Below are 16,916 nucleotides of genomic sequence, written 5' to 3' on the forward strand. Positions count from 1 at the left end.
CATTAGGGGCAGCAAGCCGGCAGGGGAGAGCTATACTGCAGAGACCACTGGGGCAGCTGCACCACCAAGAAAGTGTCCAGCAGAGCTGGAGCTCCACCATCTTGCCTGCCTCCAGACTGAGTAAGTAGCCTCTCTACTCCAAACCCCTCTCCCCTGGCCCTTGGCTACAGCATTGAAAGGCGGGGAGAAGGTCCATCCATGCTGGCCAGGGGGAATTAGGAGGAGACAGAAGGCCCTGGTGGCCATGGGAGACTTGGGGGAGACAGAAGGCTCCTGGTGGCCAGGGAGGGGGGGGGTGAAAGACTCAATGGATGGGACTTCCCACCCCTTACTTCAGCAGCCCCCCCATCCTCAGCTTCCTCCCCTGCCTTGACACCCCAATACTGCTAGCCTCCTGGCCTGAGGAATCTGGTTAAGTCTTCTAGTATTACTATATATTTTAGAAATGGGGATCTGTTTGTCTGTCTGTTGGTCTGTGAATCTGTTTGTTAAAGAACTCCTCTTAAATGGTTAAGAGCTAAGGTCACCAAATTGAGTATGCAGCTTCCTCTTAAGGTCACGGTTTGGTTGTGTGAGGACAATGGGATGTTCCTGGAAAATGGAAGAGGTGGGGTCTGGTAGAACCAAAGTTATACTGTAGAATGACTACAGAGAGGTACCAAGGGTCTGGAGATGGGGACATCCATAATCCCATTGGGCCAGCAGGAAGTAGGGGTGGAGAAAGGGACAGTTATCTACTGTATATTTCAGAGAGTTTGTCTGTCTGGGTGTGTCTAAACTACATGGCTCTGTCGATGGAGCCATGTAGATTAGGCTGATTGGCAGAGGGAAATGAAGCCGCGATTTAAATAATCGCGGCTTCATTTAAATTTAAATGGCTGCCGCACTCTGCCAACCAGCTGATGATCAGCTGTTTGTTGGCAGATCGGGGCAGTGTCAACAAGGAAGCCTTTGTCGACCGGCGCAGGTATGCCTCGTTTCAACGGAGCCATGTAGTTTAGACACACCCTCTGTGTGTCTGTCTGTCCCTCAGTTGGGGGATATGCACCCCTACCCTGGCTGTGTCCACTGCAGCTGCAGCAGCCATGGACAGGTGCGTCTCACCTGTCCCCAAGCTGCTGTGATGAGAGAGGGCTGGGGCTGTCATTTCTTCCTGGGGCAGCCTGAATACTGAACCCCTCATTCCCAGCCCCACCCTACAGCAATGATTTAAATGAAAGAAAAACAGAACTTATCTGAGATAAGGACCCAAGCAACACCAGGTAAATCTTCTAGCACTATATATGCTTTGCTGTTTTAGACCTACAAATATCTTGAGCACTTTAAAAACAGCTAGGGCCTGATCCTGCAAACATAGATGTGTTTAATTTTACTCTTTTCATTTGTCCCATATAAGCCAATGAGACTATTTTCAGAAATAAAGTTACACAAATGCATAAATGTTTGCAGGATCAGGCCACAAAGGATTAAATCCATTCAAAGATTAATTTTAAATGTCTAAAGCTTTTTTAAATTAGAATCTGTCCCAAAAACCTCAAAGCCACAACAACTGAATCAGAATTCAAGTTATATTTTTATTTCCACCATAAACTATTACAGCAATACCAATTTTAGATAAAAATAAAATGATATTGATTTCAAATACCCTGAGGGTGTGTCTAAACTACACCCCTCTGCCGACAGAGGCTTTCCTTGTCGACTGATCCCTGTCTAGACTGCTGCTTTTTGCCAGCACAGTGCTGTGGTAGCAAAAAGTGGTGGCCATTTTTATTCAAATGAAGTGCGGGATATTTAAATCCCCGCTTCATTTGCAATAGCGATGTGCCTAATCTACATCCCTCTGCCGACAGAGGGATGTAGTTTAGACACACCCTGAGAGACTGAACTCTGAAAACTGGTTATTAGCAAGAAACTCACCTGATACCATTAAAAACCATACATATTCATTCATTATTAATTATTATAAAACAGACCTTCTAAAGTCCTGATCCTGCAAAAGCATTTTGTGTAGGGCCCTACCAAATTCATTATTCATTTTGGTCAATGTCATGGTCCTAGGATTTTAAAAATTGTAAATTTCATTATTTCAGCTATTGATATTTGAAATTTCACAGTATTCTAGTTGTAAGAATCTTTACTCAGAAAAGAGCTGGGGCAAAGGCTGTGAAACTGCTACCGTTGCTGGTAGCAGTACTGCCTTCCAGCTAGCAGCTGCCCTCTCCAGCTGCTCAGCTCTGGAAGGCATAGCCCCTGCCAGCAGCACCACAGAAGTAAGAGTGTCATGGTATGGTATTGCCACCCTTACTTCTGGTCTTCTGCTGACAATCGGCTGCCTTCAGCAGCTGCCACTCCCTAACTACCGAGCTCTGAGGTCAGCACAGAAGGGTGGCAATACCTTGACACTCCTAAAATAACCCTATGATCCCCCTGGCAGCTGCCTTTAGGTTCACGACCCCCAATTTGAGAAACACTCATCTCCCCCCATTAAATCTATATAATATAGGGTAAAAGGACACATTTCACAGTCCATGATGCATTTTCCTGGTTGTGAATTTGGTAGGGTCCTACTAATGTGCATGGTTACCTTTATGTAGAGATAGTCTTTTTGCAGTTAGTGGAACTAATCACAGTGCATAAGTTAAACACACACGTAATGCTTCATTTTTTTAGCTGCTTATATGCAGAAAAGACATCTAGTGACTTTGATGCAATCTGATCCACAATTATTTACATCCCTACTTGTAACAACTTTTTAAATACTTGAAAGCTGTTATCATGTCCCCTCTCAGTCTTTTGTTTCCAGACTAAACAAACCCAGTTCCTCCAATCTTTTCTCATACATCATGTATTTCTAGACTTTTAATCATTTTTGTTGCTATTCCCTGGACCATCTCCAGTTTGTCCACATATTTCCAGATGTGTGGTGCCTAGAACTGGATACAATACTGTCCCTCTCCCTTAAATTTCATCTTTCTACTTCCCTCCTGACTCTGGTCTGTCCAGTCCATTTGACCTATCTGACAGAGCCTGCATGGAGAGCAGCTTCCATATGAAAAGGCGATTAGAGACTGGACAAGAGATGACTAAAGGAGATATGACAGAATTATGATGATAAAATCATGAATGGTGTGAATAATGGAATGTTATTGTACCCTTCACAAAACGTAATAAGAGGTCACCCAATGAAATTAACAGGAAGCAGATTTAAAACACACAGATGGAAGTACAGCTTCACACAACACACAGTCAACCTGTGGAGCTTTTGTTGCAGGGGATGTTGTGGAGTCTAAAAGAATGACAGAGTTCAAACAAGAATTAGATAAATTCAGGGTGCTTATATAAATTCACGGAGCCTATTAGCCAAGATGAACAGGAATGCCAGAAGTTGGTAGTGAAAGATGGGATGGATGGATGGATCACTTGATTACCTTGTTCTATTCATTCACTCTGAAGCATCTAGAATTGGCCATGGTCAGAACACAGGATCCTAGACTAGATGGACCATTGGTTTGACCTATTATGGGCCTTCTTATGGTGAAATTATGCATGCTGGGATCTGCCCCCAGGGCTCAGGTAGAGTAAGGCATCCTGGGAGCTACTTCCCCCCATGGCTCTGCCCCCGGGCTCAGGTAGAGCGGGGCATGCTGGGAGCTAGTTCCCCCCATGGCTCTGCCCCCGGGCTCAGGTAGAGCAGAGCATGCTGGGAGCTAGTTCCCCCCATGGCTCTGCCCCAGGGCTCAGGTAGAGCGGGGCATGCTGGGAGCTAGTTCCCCTCATGGCTCTGCCCCCGGGCTCAGGTAGAGCGGGGCATGCTGGGAGCTAGTTTCCCCCATGGCTCTGCCCCCGGGCTCAGGTAGAGCGGGGCATGCTGGGAGCTAGTTCCCCCCATGGCTCTGCCCCCGGGCTCAGGTAGAGCGGGGCATGCTGGGAGCTAGTTCCCCCCATGGCTCTGCCCCCGGGCTCAGGTAGAGCAGGGCATGCTGGGAGCTAGTTCCCCCCATGGCTCTGCCCCAGGGCTCAGGTAGAGCGGGGCATGCTGGGAGCTAGTTCCCCTCATGGCTCTGCCCCCGGGCTCAGGTAGAGCGGGGCATGCTGGGAGCTAGTTTCCCCCATGGCTCTGCCCCCGGGCTCAGGTAGAGCGGGGCATGCTGGGAGCTAGTTCCCCCCATGGCTCTGCCCCCGGGCTCAGGTAGAGCGGGGCATGCTGGGAGCTAGTTCCCCCCATGGCTCTGCCCCCGGGCTCAGGTAGAGCGGGGCATGCTGGGAGCTAGTTCCCCCCATGGCTCTGCCCCGGGCTCAGGTAGAGCGGGGCATGCTGGGAGCTAGTTCCCCCCATGGCTCTGCCCCCGGGCTCAGGTAGAGCGGGGCATGCTGGGAGCTAGTTCCCCCCATGGCTCTGCCCCCGGGCTCAGGTAGAGCGGGGCATGCTGGGAGCTAGTTCCCCCCATGGCTCTGCCCCCGGGCTCAGGTAGAGCGGGGCATGCTGGGAGCTAGTTCCCCCCATGGCTCTGCCCCGGGCTCAGGTAGAGCGGGGCATGCTGGGAGCTAGTTCCCCCCATGGCTCTGCCCCCGGGCTCAGGTAGAGCGGGGCATGCTGGGAGCTAGTTCCCCCCATGGCTCTGCCCCCGGGCTCAGGTAGAGCGGGGCATGCTGGGAGCTAGTTCCCCCCATGGCTCTGCCCCCGGGCTCAGGTAGAGCGGGGCATGCTGGGAGCTAGATCCCCCCATGGCTCTGCCCCCAGGGCTCAGGTAGAGCGGGGCATGCTGGGAGCTAGTTCCCCCCATGGCTCTGCCCCTGGGCTCAGGTAGAGGGGGCATGCTGGGAGCTACTTCCCCTCATGGCTCTGCCCCGGGCTCAGGTAGAGCAGGGCATGCTGGGAGCTAGTTCCCCCCATGGCTCTGCCCCTGGGCTCAGGTAGAGCAGGGCATGCTGGGAGCTAGTTCCCCTCATGGCTCTGCCCCCGGGCTCAGGTAGAGCGGGGCATGCTGGGAGCTAGTTCCCCTCATGGCTCTGCCCCCGGGCTCAGGTAGAGCGGGGCATGCTGGGAGCTAGTTCCCCCCATGGCTCTGCCCCCGGGCTCAGGTAGAGCGGGGCATGCTGGGAGCTAGTTCCCCTCATGGCTCTGCCCCCGGGCTCAGGTAGAGCGGGGCATGCTGGGAGCTAGTTCCCCCCATGGCTCTGCCCCCCGGCTCAGGTAGAGCGGGGCATGCTGGGAGCTAGATCCCCCCATGGCTCTGCCCCCCGGGCTCAGGTAGAGCAGGGCATGCTCGGAGCTAGTTCCCCCCATGGCTCTGCCCCCAGGCTCAGGTAGAGGGGGCATGCTGGGAGCTACTTCCCCCCATGGCTCTGCCCCCGGGCTCAGGTAGAGCAGGGCATGCTGGGAGCTAGTTCCCCCCATGGCTCTGCCCCCGGGCTCAGGTAGAGCGGGGCATGCTGGGAGCTAGTTCCCCCCATGGCTCTGCCCCCGGGCTCAGGTAGAGCGGGGCATGCTGGGAGCTAGTTCCCCCCATGGCTCTGCCCCCGGGCTCAGGTAGAGCGGGGCATGCTGGGAGCTAGTTCCCCCCATGGCTCTGCCCCCGGGCTCAGGTAGAGCGGGGCATGCTGGGAGCTAGTTCCCCCCATGGCTCTGCCCCCCGGGCTCAGGTAGAGCAGGGCATGCTGGGAGCTAGTTCCCCTCATGGCTCTGCCCCCGGGCTCAGGTAGAGCGGGGCATGCTGGGAGCTAGTTCCCCCCATGGCTCTGCCCCCCGGGCTCAGGTAGAGCAGGGCATGCTGGGAGCTAGTTCCCCCCATGGCTCTGCCCCCGGGCTCAGGTAGAGCAGGGCACGCTGGGAGCTAGTTCCCCCCATGGCTCTGCCCCCGGGCTCAGGTAGAGCGGGGCACGCTGGGAGCTAGATCCCCCCATGGCTCTGCCCCCGGGCTCAGGTAGAGCGGGGCATGCTGGGAGCTAGATCCCCCCATGGCTCTGCCCCCGGGCTCAGGTAGAGCGGGGCATGCTGGGAGCTAGTTCCCCCCATGGCTCTGCCCCCCGGGCTCAGGTAGAGCGGGGCATGCTGGGAGCTAGTTCCCCCCATGGCTCTGCCCCCGGGCTCAGGTAGAGCGGGGCATGCTGGGAGCTAGTTCCCCCCATGGCTCTGCCCCCCGGGCTCAGGTAGAGCGGGGCATGCTGGGAGCTAGATCCCCCCATGGCTCTGCCCCCGGGCTCAGGTAGAGCGGGGCATGCTGGGAGCTAGTTCCCCTCATGGCTCTGCCCCCCGGGCTCAGGTAGAGCGGGGCATGCTGGGAGCTAGTTCCCCCCATGGCTCTGCCCCCCGGGCTCAGGTAGAGCGGGGCATGCTGGGAGCTAGATCCCCCCATGGCTCTGCCCCCGGGCTCAGGTAGAGCGGGGCATGCTGGGAGCTAGTTCCCCTCATGGCTCTGCCCCCCGGGCTCAGGTAGAGCGGGGCATGCTGGGAGCTAGATCCCCCCATGGCTCTGCCCCCGGGCTCAGGTAGAGCGGGGCATGCTGGGAGCTAGTTCCCCCCATGGCTCTGCCCCCGGGCTCAGGTAGAGCGGGGCATGCTGGGAGCTAGATCCCCCCATGGCTCTGCCCCCGGGCTCAGGTAGAGCGGGGCATGCTGGGAGCTAGTTCCCCTCATGGCTCTGCCCCCCGGGCTCAGGTAGAGCGGGGCATGCTGGGAGCTAGATCCCCCCATGGCTCTGCCCCCGGGCTCAGGTAGAGCGGGGCATGCTGGGAGCTAGTTCCCCTCATGGCTCTGCCCCCCGGGCTCAGGTAGAGCGGGGCATGCTGGGAGCTAGTTCCCCCCATGGCTCTGCCCCCGGGCTCAGGTAGAGCGGGGCATGCTGGGAGCTAGTTCCCCTCATGGCTCTGCCCCCCGGGCTCAGGTAGAGCGGGGCATGCTGGGAGCTAGATCCCCCCATGGCTCTGCCCCCGGGCTCAGGTAGAGCGGGGCATGCTGGGAGCTAGTTCCCCCCATGGCTCTGCCCCCGGGCTCAGGTAGAGCGGGGCATGCTGGGAGCTACTTCCCCTCATGGCTCTGCCCCCGGGCTCAGGTAGAGCGGGGCATGCTGGGAGCTAGTTCCCCTCATGGCTCTGCCCCCGGGCTCAGGTAGAGCGGGGCATGCTGGGAGCTACTTCCCCTCATGGCTCTGCCCCCGGGCTCAGGTAGAGCGGGGCATGCTGGGAGCTAGTTCCCCCCGACCCCCGCCAGCGAGCAGCAGCTTCGCGTTAAAGCTGCTGCCGCAGCCGAGGTTCCCCCACCCCTGGCGAGTTCCTTCAGCCCCGCCCCCTCCCACCGCCAGGGGCGCGCCGGCCCCGCGCTACCTGGGCTCCTTCTGCTGCCGCCGCCGCTCTCCATCCTCACTCCCATGCTCTGGCCTGGCCCGGGCGCCTCTCGCTCAGCCGCGGCCCGGCCCCTTTCCTTAAGCTCCGGAGTAGCTGCGGCGCCTCCCCCGCTCTGGGGCGGGGCGGCCCCGGCCGCATGCAGGGTTGCTATGACCACGGGCACGTCGCCGGGAGTGTTACGTCCCGAGGCCCGGCAGCCCCGGGAGGGCGGCCAGGGGGGAGGGGGGAGGAGCTGGAGGGGGAAGGGCGAGGAGAGGAGAGCGGGGGATGGGGAGCTGGCGAAGGCGCCGCCCGCCCAGGCGTGAGCAGGGAAGGGGCTGGTGAGCCCATGGCTGGTACAAGACCCTCTTGTCTTCAGCCCCTCTCCGGGCCGAAGCTGCAAGCCACCCTAGGCTGTGGCAATAGGCCATTTAGTAGCCTGTATGTCCCCATTCTCTTGGCCTTGGGCTGTGTCTTTCCTGGAGCAGTTACATTACATGAAGCCCACGCACCCCACCCATTCTAGCCGAAGTATTATTTATTAGTCTCTGCAGAGTAACCCAGTGGGGCCTCGTTGGACCAACACTGCTGGGGGAAGGTGCTGCTTTCATAGGCCTGGGGACTGGCATTGTGTTAAAAGTGGTTAATTAGGTAACTATGTTACTGCTGAAAATGTTAGTGGTTACGCAGTTTCACACTATGGGCTGTGCAGTACACTGTATAAAGTGCAGCTACCTGGGAGTGGGGCCAGCAGGCATTGTATGCCCCCAGGCTGCTGGCTTCACTCCTGGGAGTGGCTGCACTGCAGGCTTTGCAATACAGGCAGTCCCCTGGTTACATACGAGATAGGGACTGTAGGTTTGTTCTTAAGTTGAATCTGTATGTAAGTCGGAACTGGCGTCCAGATTCAGACACTGCTGAAACTGACCGCCAGTTCTGACTTACATACAGAATCAACTTAAGAACCCCAGGAGTCCCCAAGTCAGCTGCTGCTGAAACTGATCAGCAGCTGATTCCAGGAAGCCCGGGGCAGAGCAACTCTGCCTGGGGCTTCCTGTAGTCAGCGCTGGTCAGTTTCAGCAGACGCTGACTTAGGGATGCCTGGGGCAGAGCAGCTGGGGTGCTGCTGGGTTGCTCCAGTAGCGCCGCTCTTGGATGCTACTGGACCAACCTAGCAGCACCCCATCTGCTCTGCCCCAGGCCTCCTGATTCAGCTGCTGCTGAAACTGACCAGCAGCGGCTGAATCAGGACCTGGGGCAGAGCAGCTGGGGTGCTGCCGGGTTGGTCCAGTAGTGCCCAGAGCGGGCGCTGCAGGACCAATCGGCAGCGCCCCAGCTGCTCTGCCCCAGAGTCCAAAACAAAAGCCTGGTCTGCTGGGGGGGGGGGGGGAGCACACTAGCTGCGCCCCCCCCCTCCCCAGCAGACCAGGGACACGGGGAGCAGAGCCTCTGAGGCTTTGCTCTGGCAAAGCCTCAGAGGGAGGGACCCCGCCGCGGCTGCGGCTTCAGTCCGGGAGCCTGTGGTCTGCTGGGGACGGTCCCCAGCAGACCACAGGCTCCCGGACTGAAGCCGCAGCCGCGGGGGGGTCCCGCGCCTCTGAGGCTTTGCTCTGGCAAAGCCTCAGAAGCGCAGGAACCCACCCGGTGCCCCTGGTCTGCTGGAGACGGTCTCCAGCAGACCAGGGGCACCGGAGCAGCTTACGAACAGGGCTTTCTCGCCCCGATTTCCGGGGCGAGAAAGCCCCGTTCGTAAGTGCGGATCTGACGTAAGTCGGATCCGCGTAAGTCGGGGACTGCCTGTATAAGTTTATACAGCAAAGTCTGCAGGATGGGGCAGCAGCTGGCTTTTCAGGAACCAGTCCATACTGGGATGGGGCTTTTAAGCCAGCTCCCTGACTGCACTGACTCCCACCTGCTGCCCTGCTCCTAGGCATCCAGATTACACCATGGGATGCTGCCTCTGATATAGGAATAGGTAATGAATGAATAGGTAAACATATCTTTAGTCTTGGGAAGGCTCTGATTCTGCAGTGGCCAGATACCATCAAAGTTTGACTTCAATGAAAGATGAAGATTCACCATACATCTGTCAGCCGACGGTCAGGGCAGTGTGTGTGTGTATGTTTCCGAGAAAAGGTTTAACGTCCGTGCCTTTACTGCTAGGACCGGGGTCCCATCGCAGAGGGTGGCCAGCAGGCCAACAGACGCCCCGTTATATAGGAAGAGCTTATTACATCTTAGATTTCAGCTGCTAGAATTTCATAATTCCTTCGCAGCGGGCAGCCTTGGAGAAAGACTGAAAGATGCCCCAGTGGATCCTGTCACCTGGGAGTGACACAGATCCAAACGCCCAAGCTCTTCCTATAACTGTCCCTTTAGACCGGCTGAAGTTCTTTTAAATTGTGCTTGGTTCTGTTACAGCAACTGAAGGAGTCAGGTTAAAACTTAAACAGTTACAGGTTTATTGAGGAAGCTTATAAATCATATGGTTGCAATGGCTATTGTTCTATTTCTTAACTATTAGCAAAATATAGGTCTTAAAATGGTTACAAAGAAGATAAAGATAGAAAAATAGAAATAATGGTACCAAGCAACAGCTTACTCTTTCTATGTGTACACTTAAGACAGAGGACCACATCCAGGTACCATTTTTACCCCCTTCTGTGCCTCTCAACTCCAGCATGTCAGGCCACGGCCGGTCCCTCAATTCCTAGGAAAGACGAAAATACGAGGTGGGCGTCCCCATAGAACCTCGGGAGGTCAAACACCTAACCCGACCAGCAGGTAGAGGGTAGAATGACACTCCAAGTGAGTGTGTGCTGGGCCCATCTTATATACTCATGGGGTCACGTATTTCTCTTTCTTATCTGTAATGCCAATTGATGCTGGTCTGTCTGCTGTGAGACCAGTTCTTACAAGGAAGTTGTGAACTTAATTTACACTTGTAAGAGAGATTAAGATGATTAAATTTTGAAGTACTGGACATTGTTTTCTCAGTGGGAAATTCCTCTCAGGGACTGTGTGTGTGTTCGAATCAACATAGGTGCCAGCCGGTGGCAGTCTCACATATCCTGATCTCTCCTCATATCTATGTTTCAGCTTCTCAGGATCAGATGAGCCAGCATAGACTATGCTGATTTTATTGCTCCTTCTCTGTCCTGTATGCTTCAGAAAGGCAAATAAGATGGATGATATGGAGGCGGGCTGTCTGGCCACAACATCCTATGATCTAAAAGGAATATTTTAGTCCAGAGGTCCCCAAACTGTGGGGTTTGCTCTCAAAGGTTTGTGGTGGGGGTCAGGCCCACCTCCACAAGGGCAGAGAGGGAGCATTCCCCCGCTCTGCTCCAGTCGCACTTCAAGCTGCATCGCTGGCTTCCAGCCCTGTGCCTGACTTTGTTCCCATCCTTGGCATGGCTGTGCTGCCAGTTGGAGGGCCTGGCTGCCCAGCTACCAACATGAGCTGGTGGCAGCTCTGCTCCAGGCCCCTCATTAACAACTGGCCATAGCTGTGTTTCTAGCCTGGGATTGATGCCAGTGGTTCAGCCAGAAGTGAAGCCACACCTGTTCACAGACCCGGTTGCTGGTACCCACCATGGCTGCAGCTCTACTCCTGCCCCTAGCCACGGTCCCTTGCTGTGACTCCACTCCTGGCCTCAGACCTACCCTAGCTGCGGCCCCCAACTTAGGCTCCCTTACTTCTGTCTACATCTCTCACTCTGCCAACTCTGTGATTCCATTCCCAGCCTGGCTCCAGGGAGGCAGGATGGGTGCAGACAGTGGCAAGAGTGGGCATGACCCTCAAAAGTTTGGGGACCACTGCTCTAGTTTAAATAGGAATTATTTTGGGGGGAGTTATGTGGCCTGTGTTATGGAAGAGCTCAGACTTCTGGATGATTATAATGGTGCTTTTCATCTAGAATCTGATGAGCCCTCAGATTGTTTACTTCTGTGCTGAAGCTGTCAAAAATCTGTGATGGTGATTTTCGTAATGTGGAAAGTAGTCCTCTGGAGACTGGTCATGCGTACATAAAAGTCAATTTTGAAAGCTCTGATTTTTTATGAGAACTCTTTAACAGTAAACTGGAGAACACTGAATCACAGTTGCCCAGAAATCTTTTTAGTGAAGGTTTTCAAAAGCAGTACATTACAGAAGTGTAGGGCTACTTTTATTAGCAAAATATTAATTTGTAAGCTGTTATAATGCAACATGCAAATGAAGCCAAAGAACATGTGATGCCAACATGCAAATGAAGTCAAATTATGAGTTGCTTATATTTCAGAGGAGTGTGCTGGTGATAGGCTCTCCCAGTACTATCCTGGACTGTTCCCAGTGTGTTCTACTGGAGAAATCCAAGTCCTCGCTTACTCTGTGTTTCAAAATGAGTAGCTCTTTAAATATAAATAACAAAATTAGCCATGTGAAAAGTAGTACTTGTTGCACACACAAATTGTCAATAGTGAACATGTTTAGAGTAATTTGTTTTTTTAGCCTTTTAAACTGCTGTTTATACTGATCTGATACTTTTTGGCTGCATCTAGACTGGCAAGTTTTTCTGCAAAAGCAGGTGCTTTTGCGGAAAAACTTGCCAGCTGTCTAAACTGTCAGCTTGAATTTCTGCAAGAACACTAACGATCTCATGTAAGATTGTCAGTGTTCTTGCGGAAATACTATGCTGCTCCTGTTCAGGCAAAAGCCCTCTTGCGCAAATGCTTTTGCACAAAAGGGCCAGTGTAGACAACGTGGTATTGTTTTGCGCAAAAAAACCCTGATGGCGAAAATGGCGATTGGGGCTTTCTTGCGCAAAACCGTGTCTAGATTGGCACGGACGCTTTTCTGCAAAAAGTGCTTTTGTGGAAAAGCGTCTGTGCCAATCTAGTTGCTCTTTTCCGCAAATGCTTTTAATGGAAAAACTTTTCCGTTAAAAGCATTTTCGGAAAATCATGCAAGTCTAGACGTAGCCTTTGTGAGTACATGGTTTTCCTTTCTTGATACATGTCTGTAAGTGATTTTGCTAATTATTCTGCTGTATACATTCTGGGACTTCAGTGGGCCAGGATTTCATCCTCTGTGCCTTCTGAGAAGATGGTACTTTGAATGTAGAACACTTCATACTTTTCAAAAAATCACAACAATTATTCTCATTTTTCCATCCGGGTGAAGTTTAGAACAGAAACCCGGGAGTCAGAATTCAGCAGTTCCACATTATATTCTTTCTTCTGAGCCAGATACTGTGTGTGACCACAAGTCACTAAAACTTCCTATGCTTCCATTTTCTTGCCTGCAAAATAGATACAATAATATTTAACTATCTCTCATGGTATTGTGGAGTTTAATTAGCTAATGTTTCTGACATTCCCAGAGGAAAATTCTGTGGAATAGAAACATATCCTTTTTCTGAGAAAGGGAAAGAAGAGAAATGCTTCCTCTATTTCACCTGTACCTTTTCTTGCCGTGTCATTAAGACTTATTTATGTGCTAGTTTTTATCCTATGTTTGTAAACAGCTGCACATCTATGACACTATGTAAGTAATAATAAAAGCACTATTGTATTATTAATCTCAACAATGCAGTTGGAGGAGGGACTACTTTTTATCCTCTTTTTCCATTGCTGCCACTAATTAAAAATCTACCAGTTTGTGACTCTAGCCCTCTGTATGCTTAGATTGGGCCTGTTTTTACAGTGCTGTCCTAAAAAAAGATTTCTAATCATCTAATATATATAAAGTATTTTTAAAATATGTGATATTTTAAAAAGGGGGGGGGAGTTTATCACTTGTGGCACAGTAACTATAACAGCACCATTTTTCTATAAAGTGTTAAACTGGAAGTCAGCCAGTGACATTGCAGTCACAAAAAGGCAGTGTTCCCCCTGTCCAAAGCTCAAGAAAGGCTTTACAAAATATTCTCTCTGTGGGGTTAGAGCTTAAAACACTCTTCTCTTGCTGTGAAGTATTTGTATTGCTAGGCTGACCCTACCGTGAGGGAAAGTTTGGCTGGTTGATGTCTTGTCATGGACCTACTCGCCATTTTTGCCACCTTTCTCCTGGCTGTTCTTCCTTATTACCTTTGTGAAACTCCTGCTGAGCACCTGCTTTCCAGCCCCTCTCCCTTAGTTCCTTGTTTCTGTTGCCCTTTGGTCACTACCCAGCTCAGGAAAGGTTAGGATGTCCCCCCAGTATGGCTGAGTTGCAAGTGGAACAACAGAGTTTGGGAAGAAAAATTGTTCTAGCTGGCATCTGCATGTGCTATCTAACTTTCAAGACACTCAGTGAAGTGGCCAGATGAGCTAATTATGAATTTACAGATATGAGTGGTAAATCCCTGGTTTACTAGCTAGCACTATGGCAGGTGTTTACGTTTGTGACGAGGATCTAAAGATGGATTAAAATTCTATTCCCATAGGTAAGAAGTAATTGACGGCTTTATTCACTAACTGATCCTCCATTTTTAGAGAACCATGAAATTACTCTGAAGAAAATCAGGAATATTAATGATATAATAGCTGTGAATTTTCCTGCTTCCCTACATTAATGTGTTTCATTAAAGTCATTCACATCTGAACATCAGATGTCAAAGAGACATGGAAGATAAAGGAATATTAATTTCAGTGTAGTCAGTTTTCCTGCAAGTAATTCCTTCCCATCATCCAAAGATAACTTGATAATGGATAAAATATATGATTTGCTATCTTTCCTGGCATCTCTGGAGAAATGTCTGAATAAACCTGGAAAAGTTCAAACTTATACCAAAAACAATGAAATTGTATTTTGAGGGGCTCTGTTCTAACTCTGAACTCAGACAAATTTCCCATTCACTTATAGGGACATGGAAATTGTCATACTGGATTGGATCAACAGACTGTCTAGTCCAGTATTCTGCCTGACATTTGCCAGCAACAGATACTACAGAAGAAGGTACAAAACTGCAAAATAATTTGTGCTTATGTAAAGTTTCATCCTAAACTCTCTCAATGAGTGCTTGGCTTATGCCTTGAATATTAATATTTATCCCATTCAACATTTTGAGTTCCTCTGTTTTAACTCTGGATATTCTTGTTACCTATAGACACTTTTTGGAAACTTGATATCTTTTAGGAATTTATTCTCCATGCTAATTGTGCACTGTATATAAATTATTTCCTTTGATCAGTTTTATATTTGCTGGGAGAAGGCAGAAGAGAAGGGGTACACTTTAGGATCCCACAGGTGTTTTACATGTTATGTTTCTTCTAGCTGTGAAAGCAGCAATCCTCGTTTCCTCATTGCATACCCTAAACATACAGGAGCTCTTACACAATGGAAAAAGTGAAATGAATGCTCTATTACATGTTTATAGTAGGGATGTAAGCAACTATTTGAGTAGGCTTCTTTGGTAGTCGAATTGACTACTTGCATCCCCCTTGCTGTCTTTATATCAGAGGCAGCAAAGCGGTGAGGAAGCAGGAGCAAGTGCTAGATAGAGTCAGCAGCACAGGAGGAGGGGAGGGGACAGAGGAGGCTGCTGCATATAAGACCATTTTATGAAAGAAATAGGTTCAAAGGCTGAGCTGAGTAAGTTTAAAATATTTTGTTTCTCTTAATAAATGGTTTATAACATAGCAAGGGACTGATTTTTTTTTAAAGTCCAGCACCTATTTTTAAAACAGAAATAAACCCAACAAGGCATTCCATGGCACTTTATGGACCAGGGCTGGGCAAAATATAGCCTGCAGGCCAAATCTGGCTCTCCAAGCCACCAGATCTGGCTCACAGCTGCAATGTGGAGCCCCAGGCCAGCTCCCTGCTTACCACCTGCACACAGCTCAGAAAAGCAGCTGATGTAGCCATTTCTCTTTCACAATGGTGAGCCCGGATGAGAGGGAGGAAGGCTTCATGAACTGCCCTCACCCCCAGCATAATCCCATTGGTCAATTTCTGGCCAATTGAGGCTCTCTGTTTGAAAAGCGCTGTGCCCCCCCCCCCCCCCCAGCTCATAGTTGTTCACACATACACATGACCCCTGCGGATGTAGGGAGGTCGGCCATGGAGCAGAAGCAGCTGGGGGGTGTGGAGACTCAGACAGGAGCCAGGGGGCAGGATGCAGAGGGACAGGTGGTGCAGCAGAGAGCCCTGGCCCCTGTGGCCAGATGGTAATGGAAGTTCGGTAGTGGCAGCTTCAGAACTCTGGCCCAGGCTGTGGAGCTTGCAGACTGCAGCGGCAGCTGTGGACCTTGGGGATGGCAGCCACAGCTGTGGAGCTCTAGCAATGGCAGAGCTCCAGCCCCAGCTGTGGAGCTCTATATCTGGCCATGGAGCTCTGGCCCAGCAGCAGCCATGGCTGGGCAGGCAGCAACAGAGCTAGGCTGGAGCCTAGCCCGGGGGCAACAGGACAGCACAGGCCATACTCAGAGGGACCTCCCCTGGTCCAGCAACTCCCCTCATTTGGGACCAATCAGGTCCCAACAGTGCCAGATAAGGGAAGTCCAACCTGTACTAACAATCCCACTATGGGTTATGGTTATTATGCCTAATCTTTCTCTTAAATTTTGTTGTTGTTTTATTGCACCCATCCAAATGGTCCATGAGTGCTTATTTTTAAATGCAGAAAGAGAAAGATGTAGATCAGAGTTTCTCAAAGTGGGCCATGGGCCGACCTGGGTAAGCTGCTGGTGGGCCTCTACCCATTTGTTTATCTAAAGTGTCTGTCAACATGGAGCCTCACAGCTCCTATTGGCTGTGGTTTGCAGTTCACTGTCTCCTGCCCAGGGGAGCTGTGGGGAATGGTATGCCATGGGTTTCCACTTCCTGCAGCTCCCCTTGGCTGGAAACAGTGAACCACAGCCAATGGGAGCTGCAAAGCTGTGTGGCTATGGACACTTTAGATAAATTAAGTGGCACAGGCCTGCCAGCTGCTTGCCCAAGCCTGCATGTGTCCCACTTAGAGAAACGCTGATCTAGATGATTTAGCAATGCTGCAGTCTGATGCAATGTAAAATTTAGCAGATGATGTGGCCCAAGTTCTGCTTACCATTTATTCTTACACTGTACCACTTTCTGTTACCTCAGAAATTCAGACAAGAGATTTGACACGCAAAATTGCTTGTATACTTTATTAGTGCTGAGAGTGGTTCCATTCTCAAATTTAGTCCAACTTGCTTTGCAATTAGAATGGTTTCTTTCATTTTATTTTGGTCTGAAGAGGTACCACTTTACTTGAACTGATAGGTATTAAAGAAGTCGGGCAGCAATTAATTGTGTAATTGAAATTTTAAAGAATTTGTGTACCTGTGAATCTAATATCAGTCATTCAGATGTATGATATGTCTTTACTGTCTTTGTAAGGTGCTATGATTATCTGTTTTGCCATAGGGAAATGCTTATTAGTAATAATAATCAGGAATATTATTACACAGCCAGACTACTGTTTTATATATTGTGTGATGCTGTATGATTGACAATGACCATTTATATCTTTGTTGCCACCACTGCTAGACAGTTGCAAAGTGTATCATGTAAGGTACCAATGGAAAAGTTATAATCTGTCAAGTATGTTTATACTGGTTAAATCCCTTTATCGTCATTGTGTCTGAGCTAGGAATATCAGCTATGT

General features: G+C 51.1%; 1 protein-coding gene and 1 long non-coding RNA gene across 10 annotated transcripts in view; one reads left to right on the top strand and one right to left on the bottom strand.

Moving 5' to 3' along the window:
• Positions 1 to 7,508, bottom strand: part of SPATA7 (spermatogenesis associated 7) — an 87,267-nt gene extending 79,759 nt beyond the window's left edge. For 4 of the 9 annotated variants that reach the window (XM_089778393.1, XM_089778391.1, XM_089778390.1 and 1 more), the window contains exons 1-2: positions 7,324 to 7,461; positions 1,105 to 1,196 (exon numbers count right to left, since the gene is read on the bottom strand). In XM_089778393.1, the coding sequence (XP_089634519.1) occupies positions 1,105 to 1,183 (79 nt within the window). In that variant the 5' untranslated portion in view covers positions 1,184 to 1,196; positions 7,324 to 7,461. Of the gene's footprint in view, positions 1 to 1,104; positions 1,197 to 7,323 lie in introns of those variants that run through there. The other 5 variants (XM_089778392.1, XM_075926748.2, XM_089778395.1 and 2 more) reach the window with 4 other exon arrangements.
• A 54-nt stretch (positions 7,509 to 7,562) lies between these two features.
• The window catches only part of LOC112547210 (uncharacterized), a 30,650-nt gene continuing 21,296 nt past the window's right edge, over positions 7,563 to 16,916 (top strand). Inside the window, exons 1-2 of the long non-coding RNA XR_016349603.1 lie at positions 7,563 to 7,679; positions 14,150 to 14,242. This is a non-coding gene — a long non-coding RNA (uncharacterized LOC112547210). The remainder of the gene's footprint in view (positions 7,680 to 14,149; positions 14,243 to 16,916) is intronic.

Source organism: Pelodiscus sinensis, chromosome 5 (assembly GCF_052426305.1).
Source record: "Pelodiscus sinensis isolate ZL-2025 chromosome 5, ASM5242630v1, whole genome shotgun sequence".
NCBI classification, from domain to species: domain Eukaryota; kingdom Metazoa; phylum Chordata; order Testudines; family Trionychidae; genus Pelodiscus; species Pelodiscus sinensis.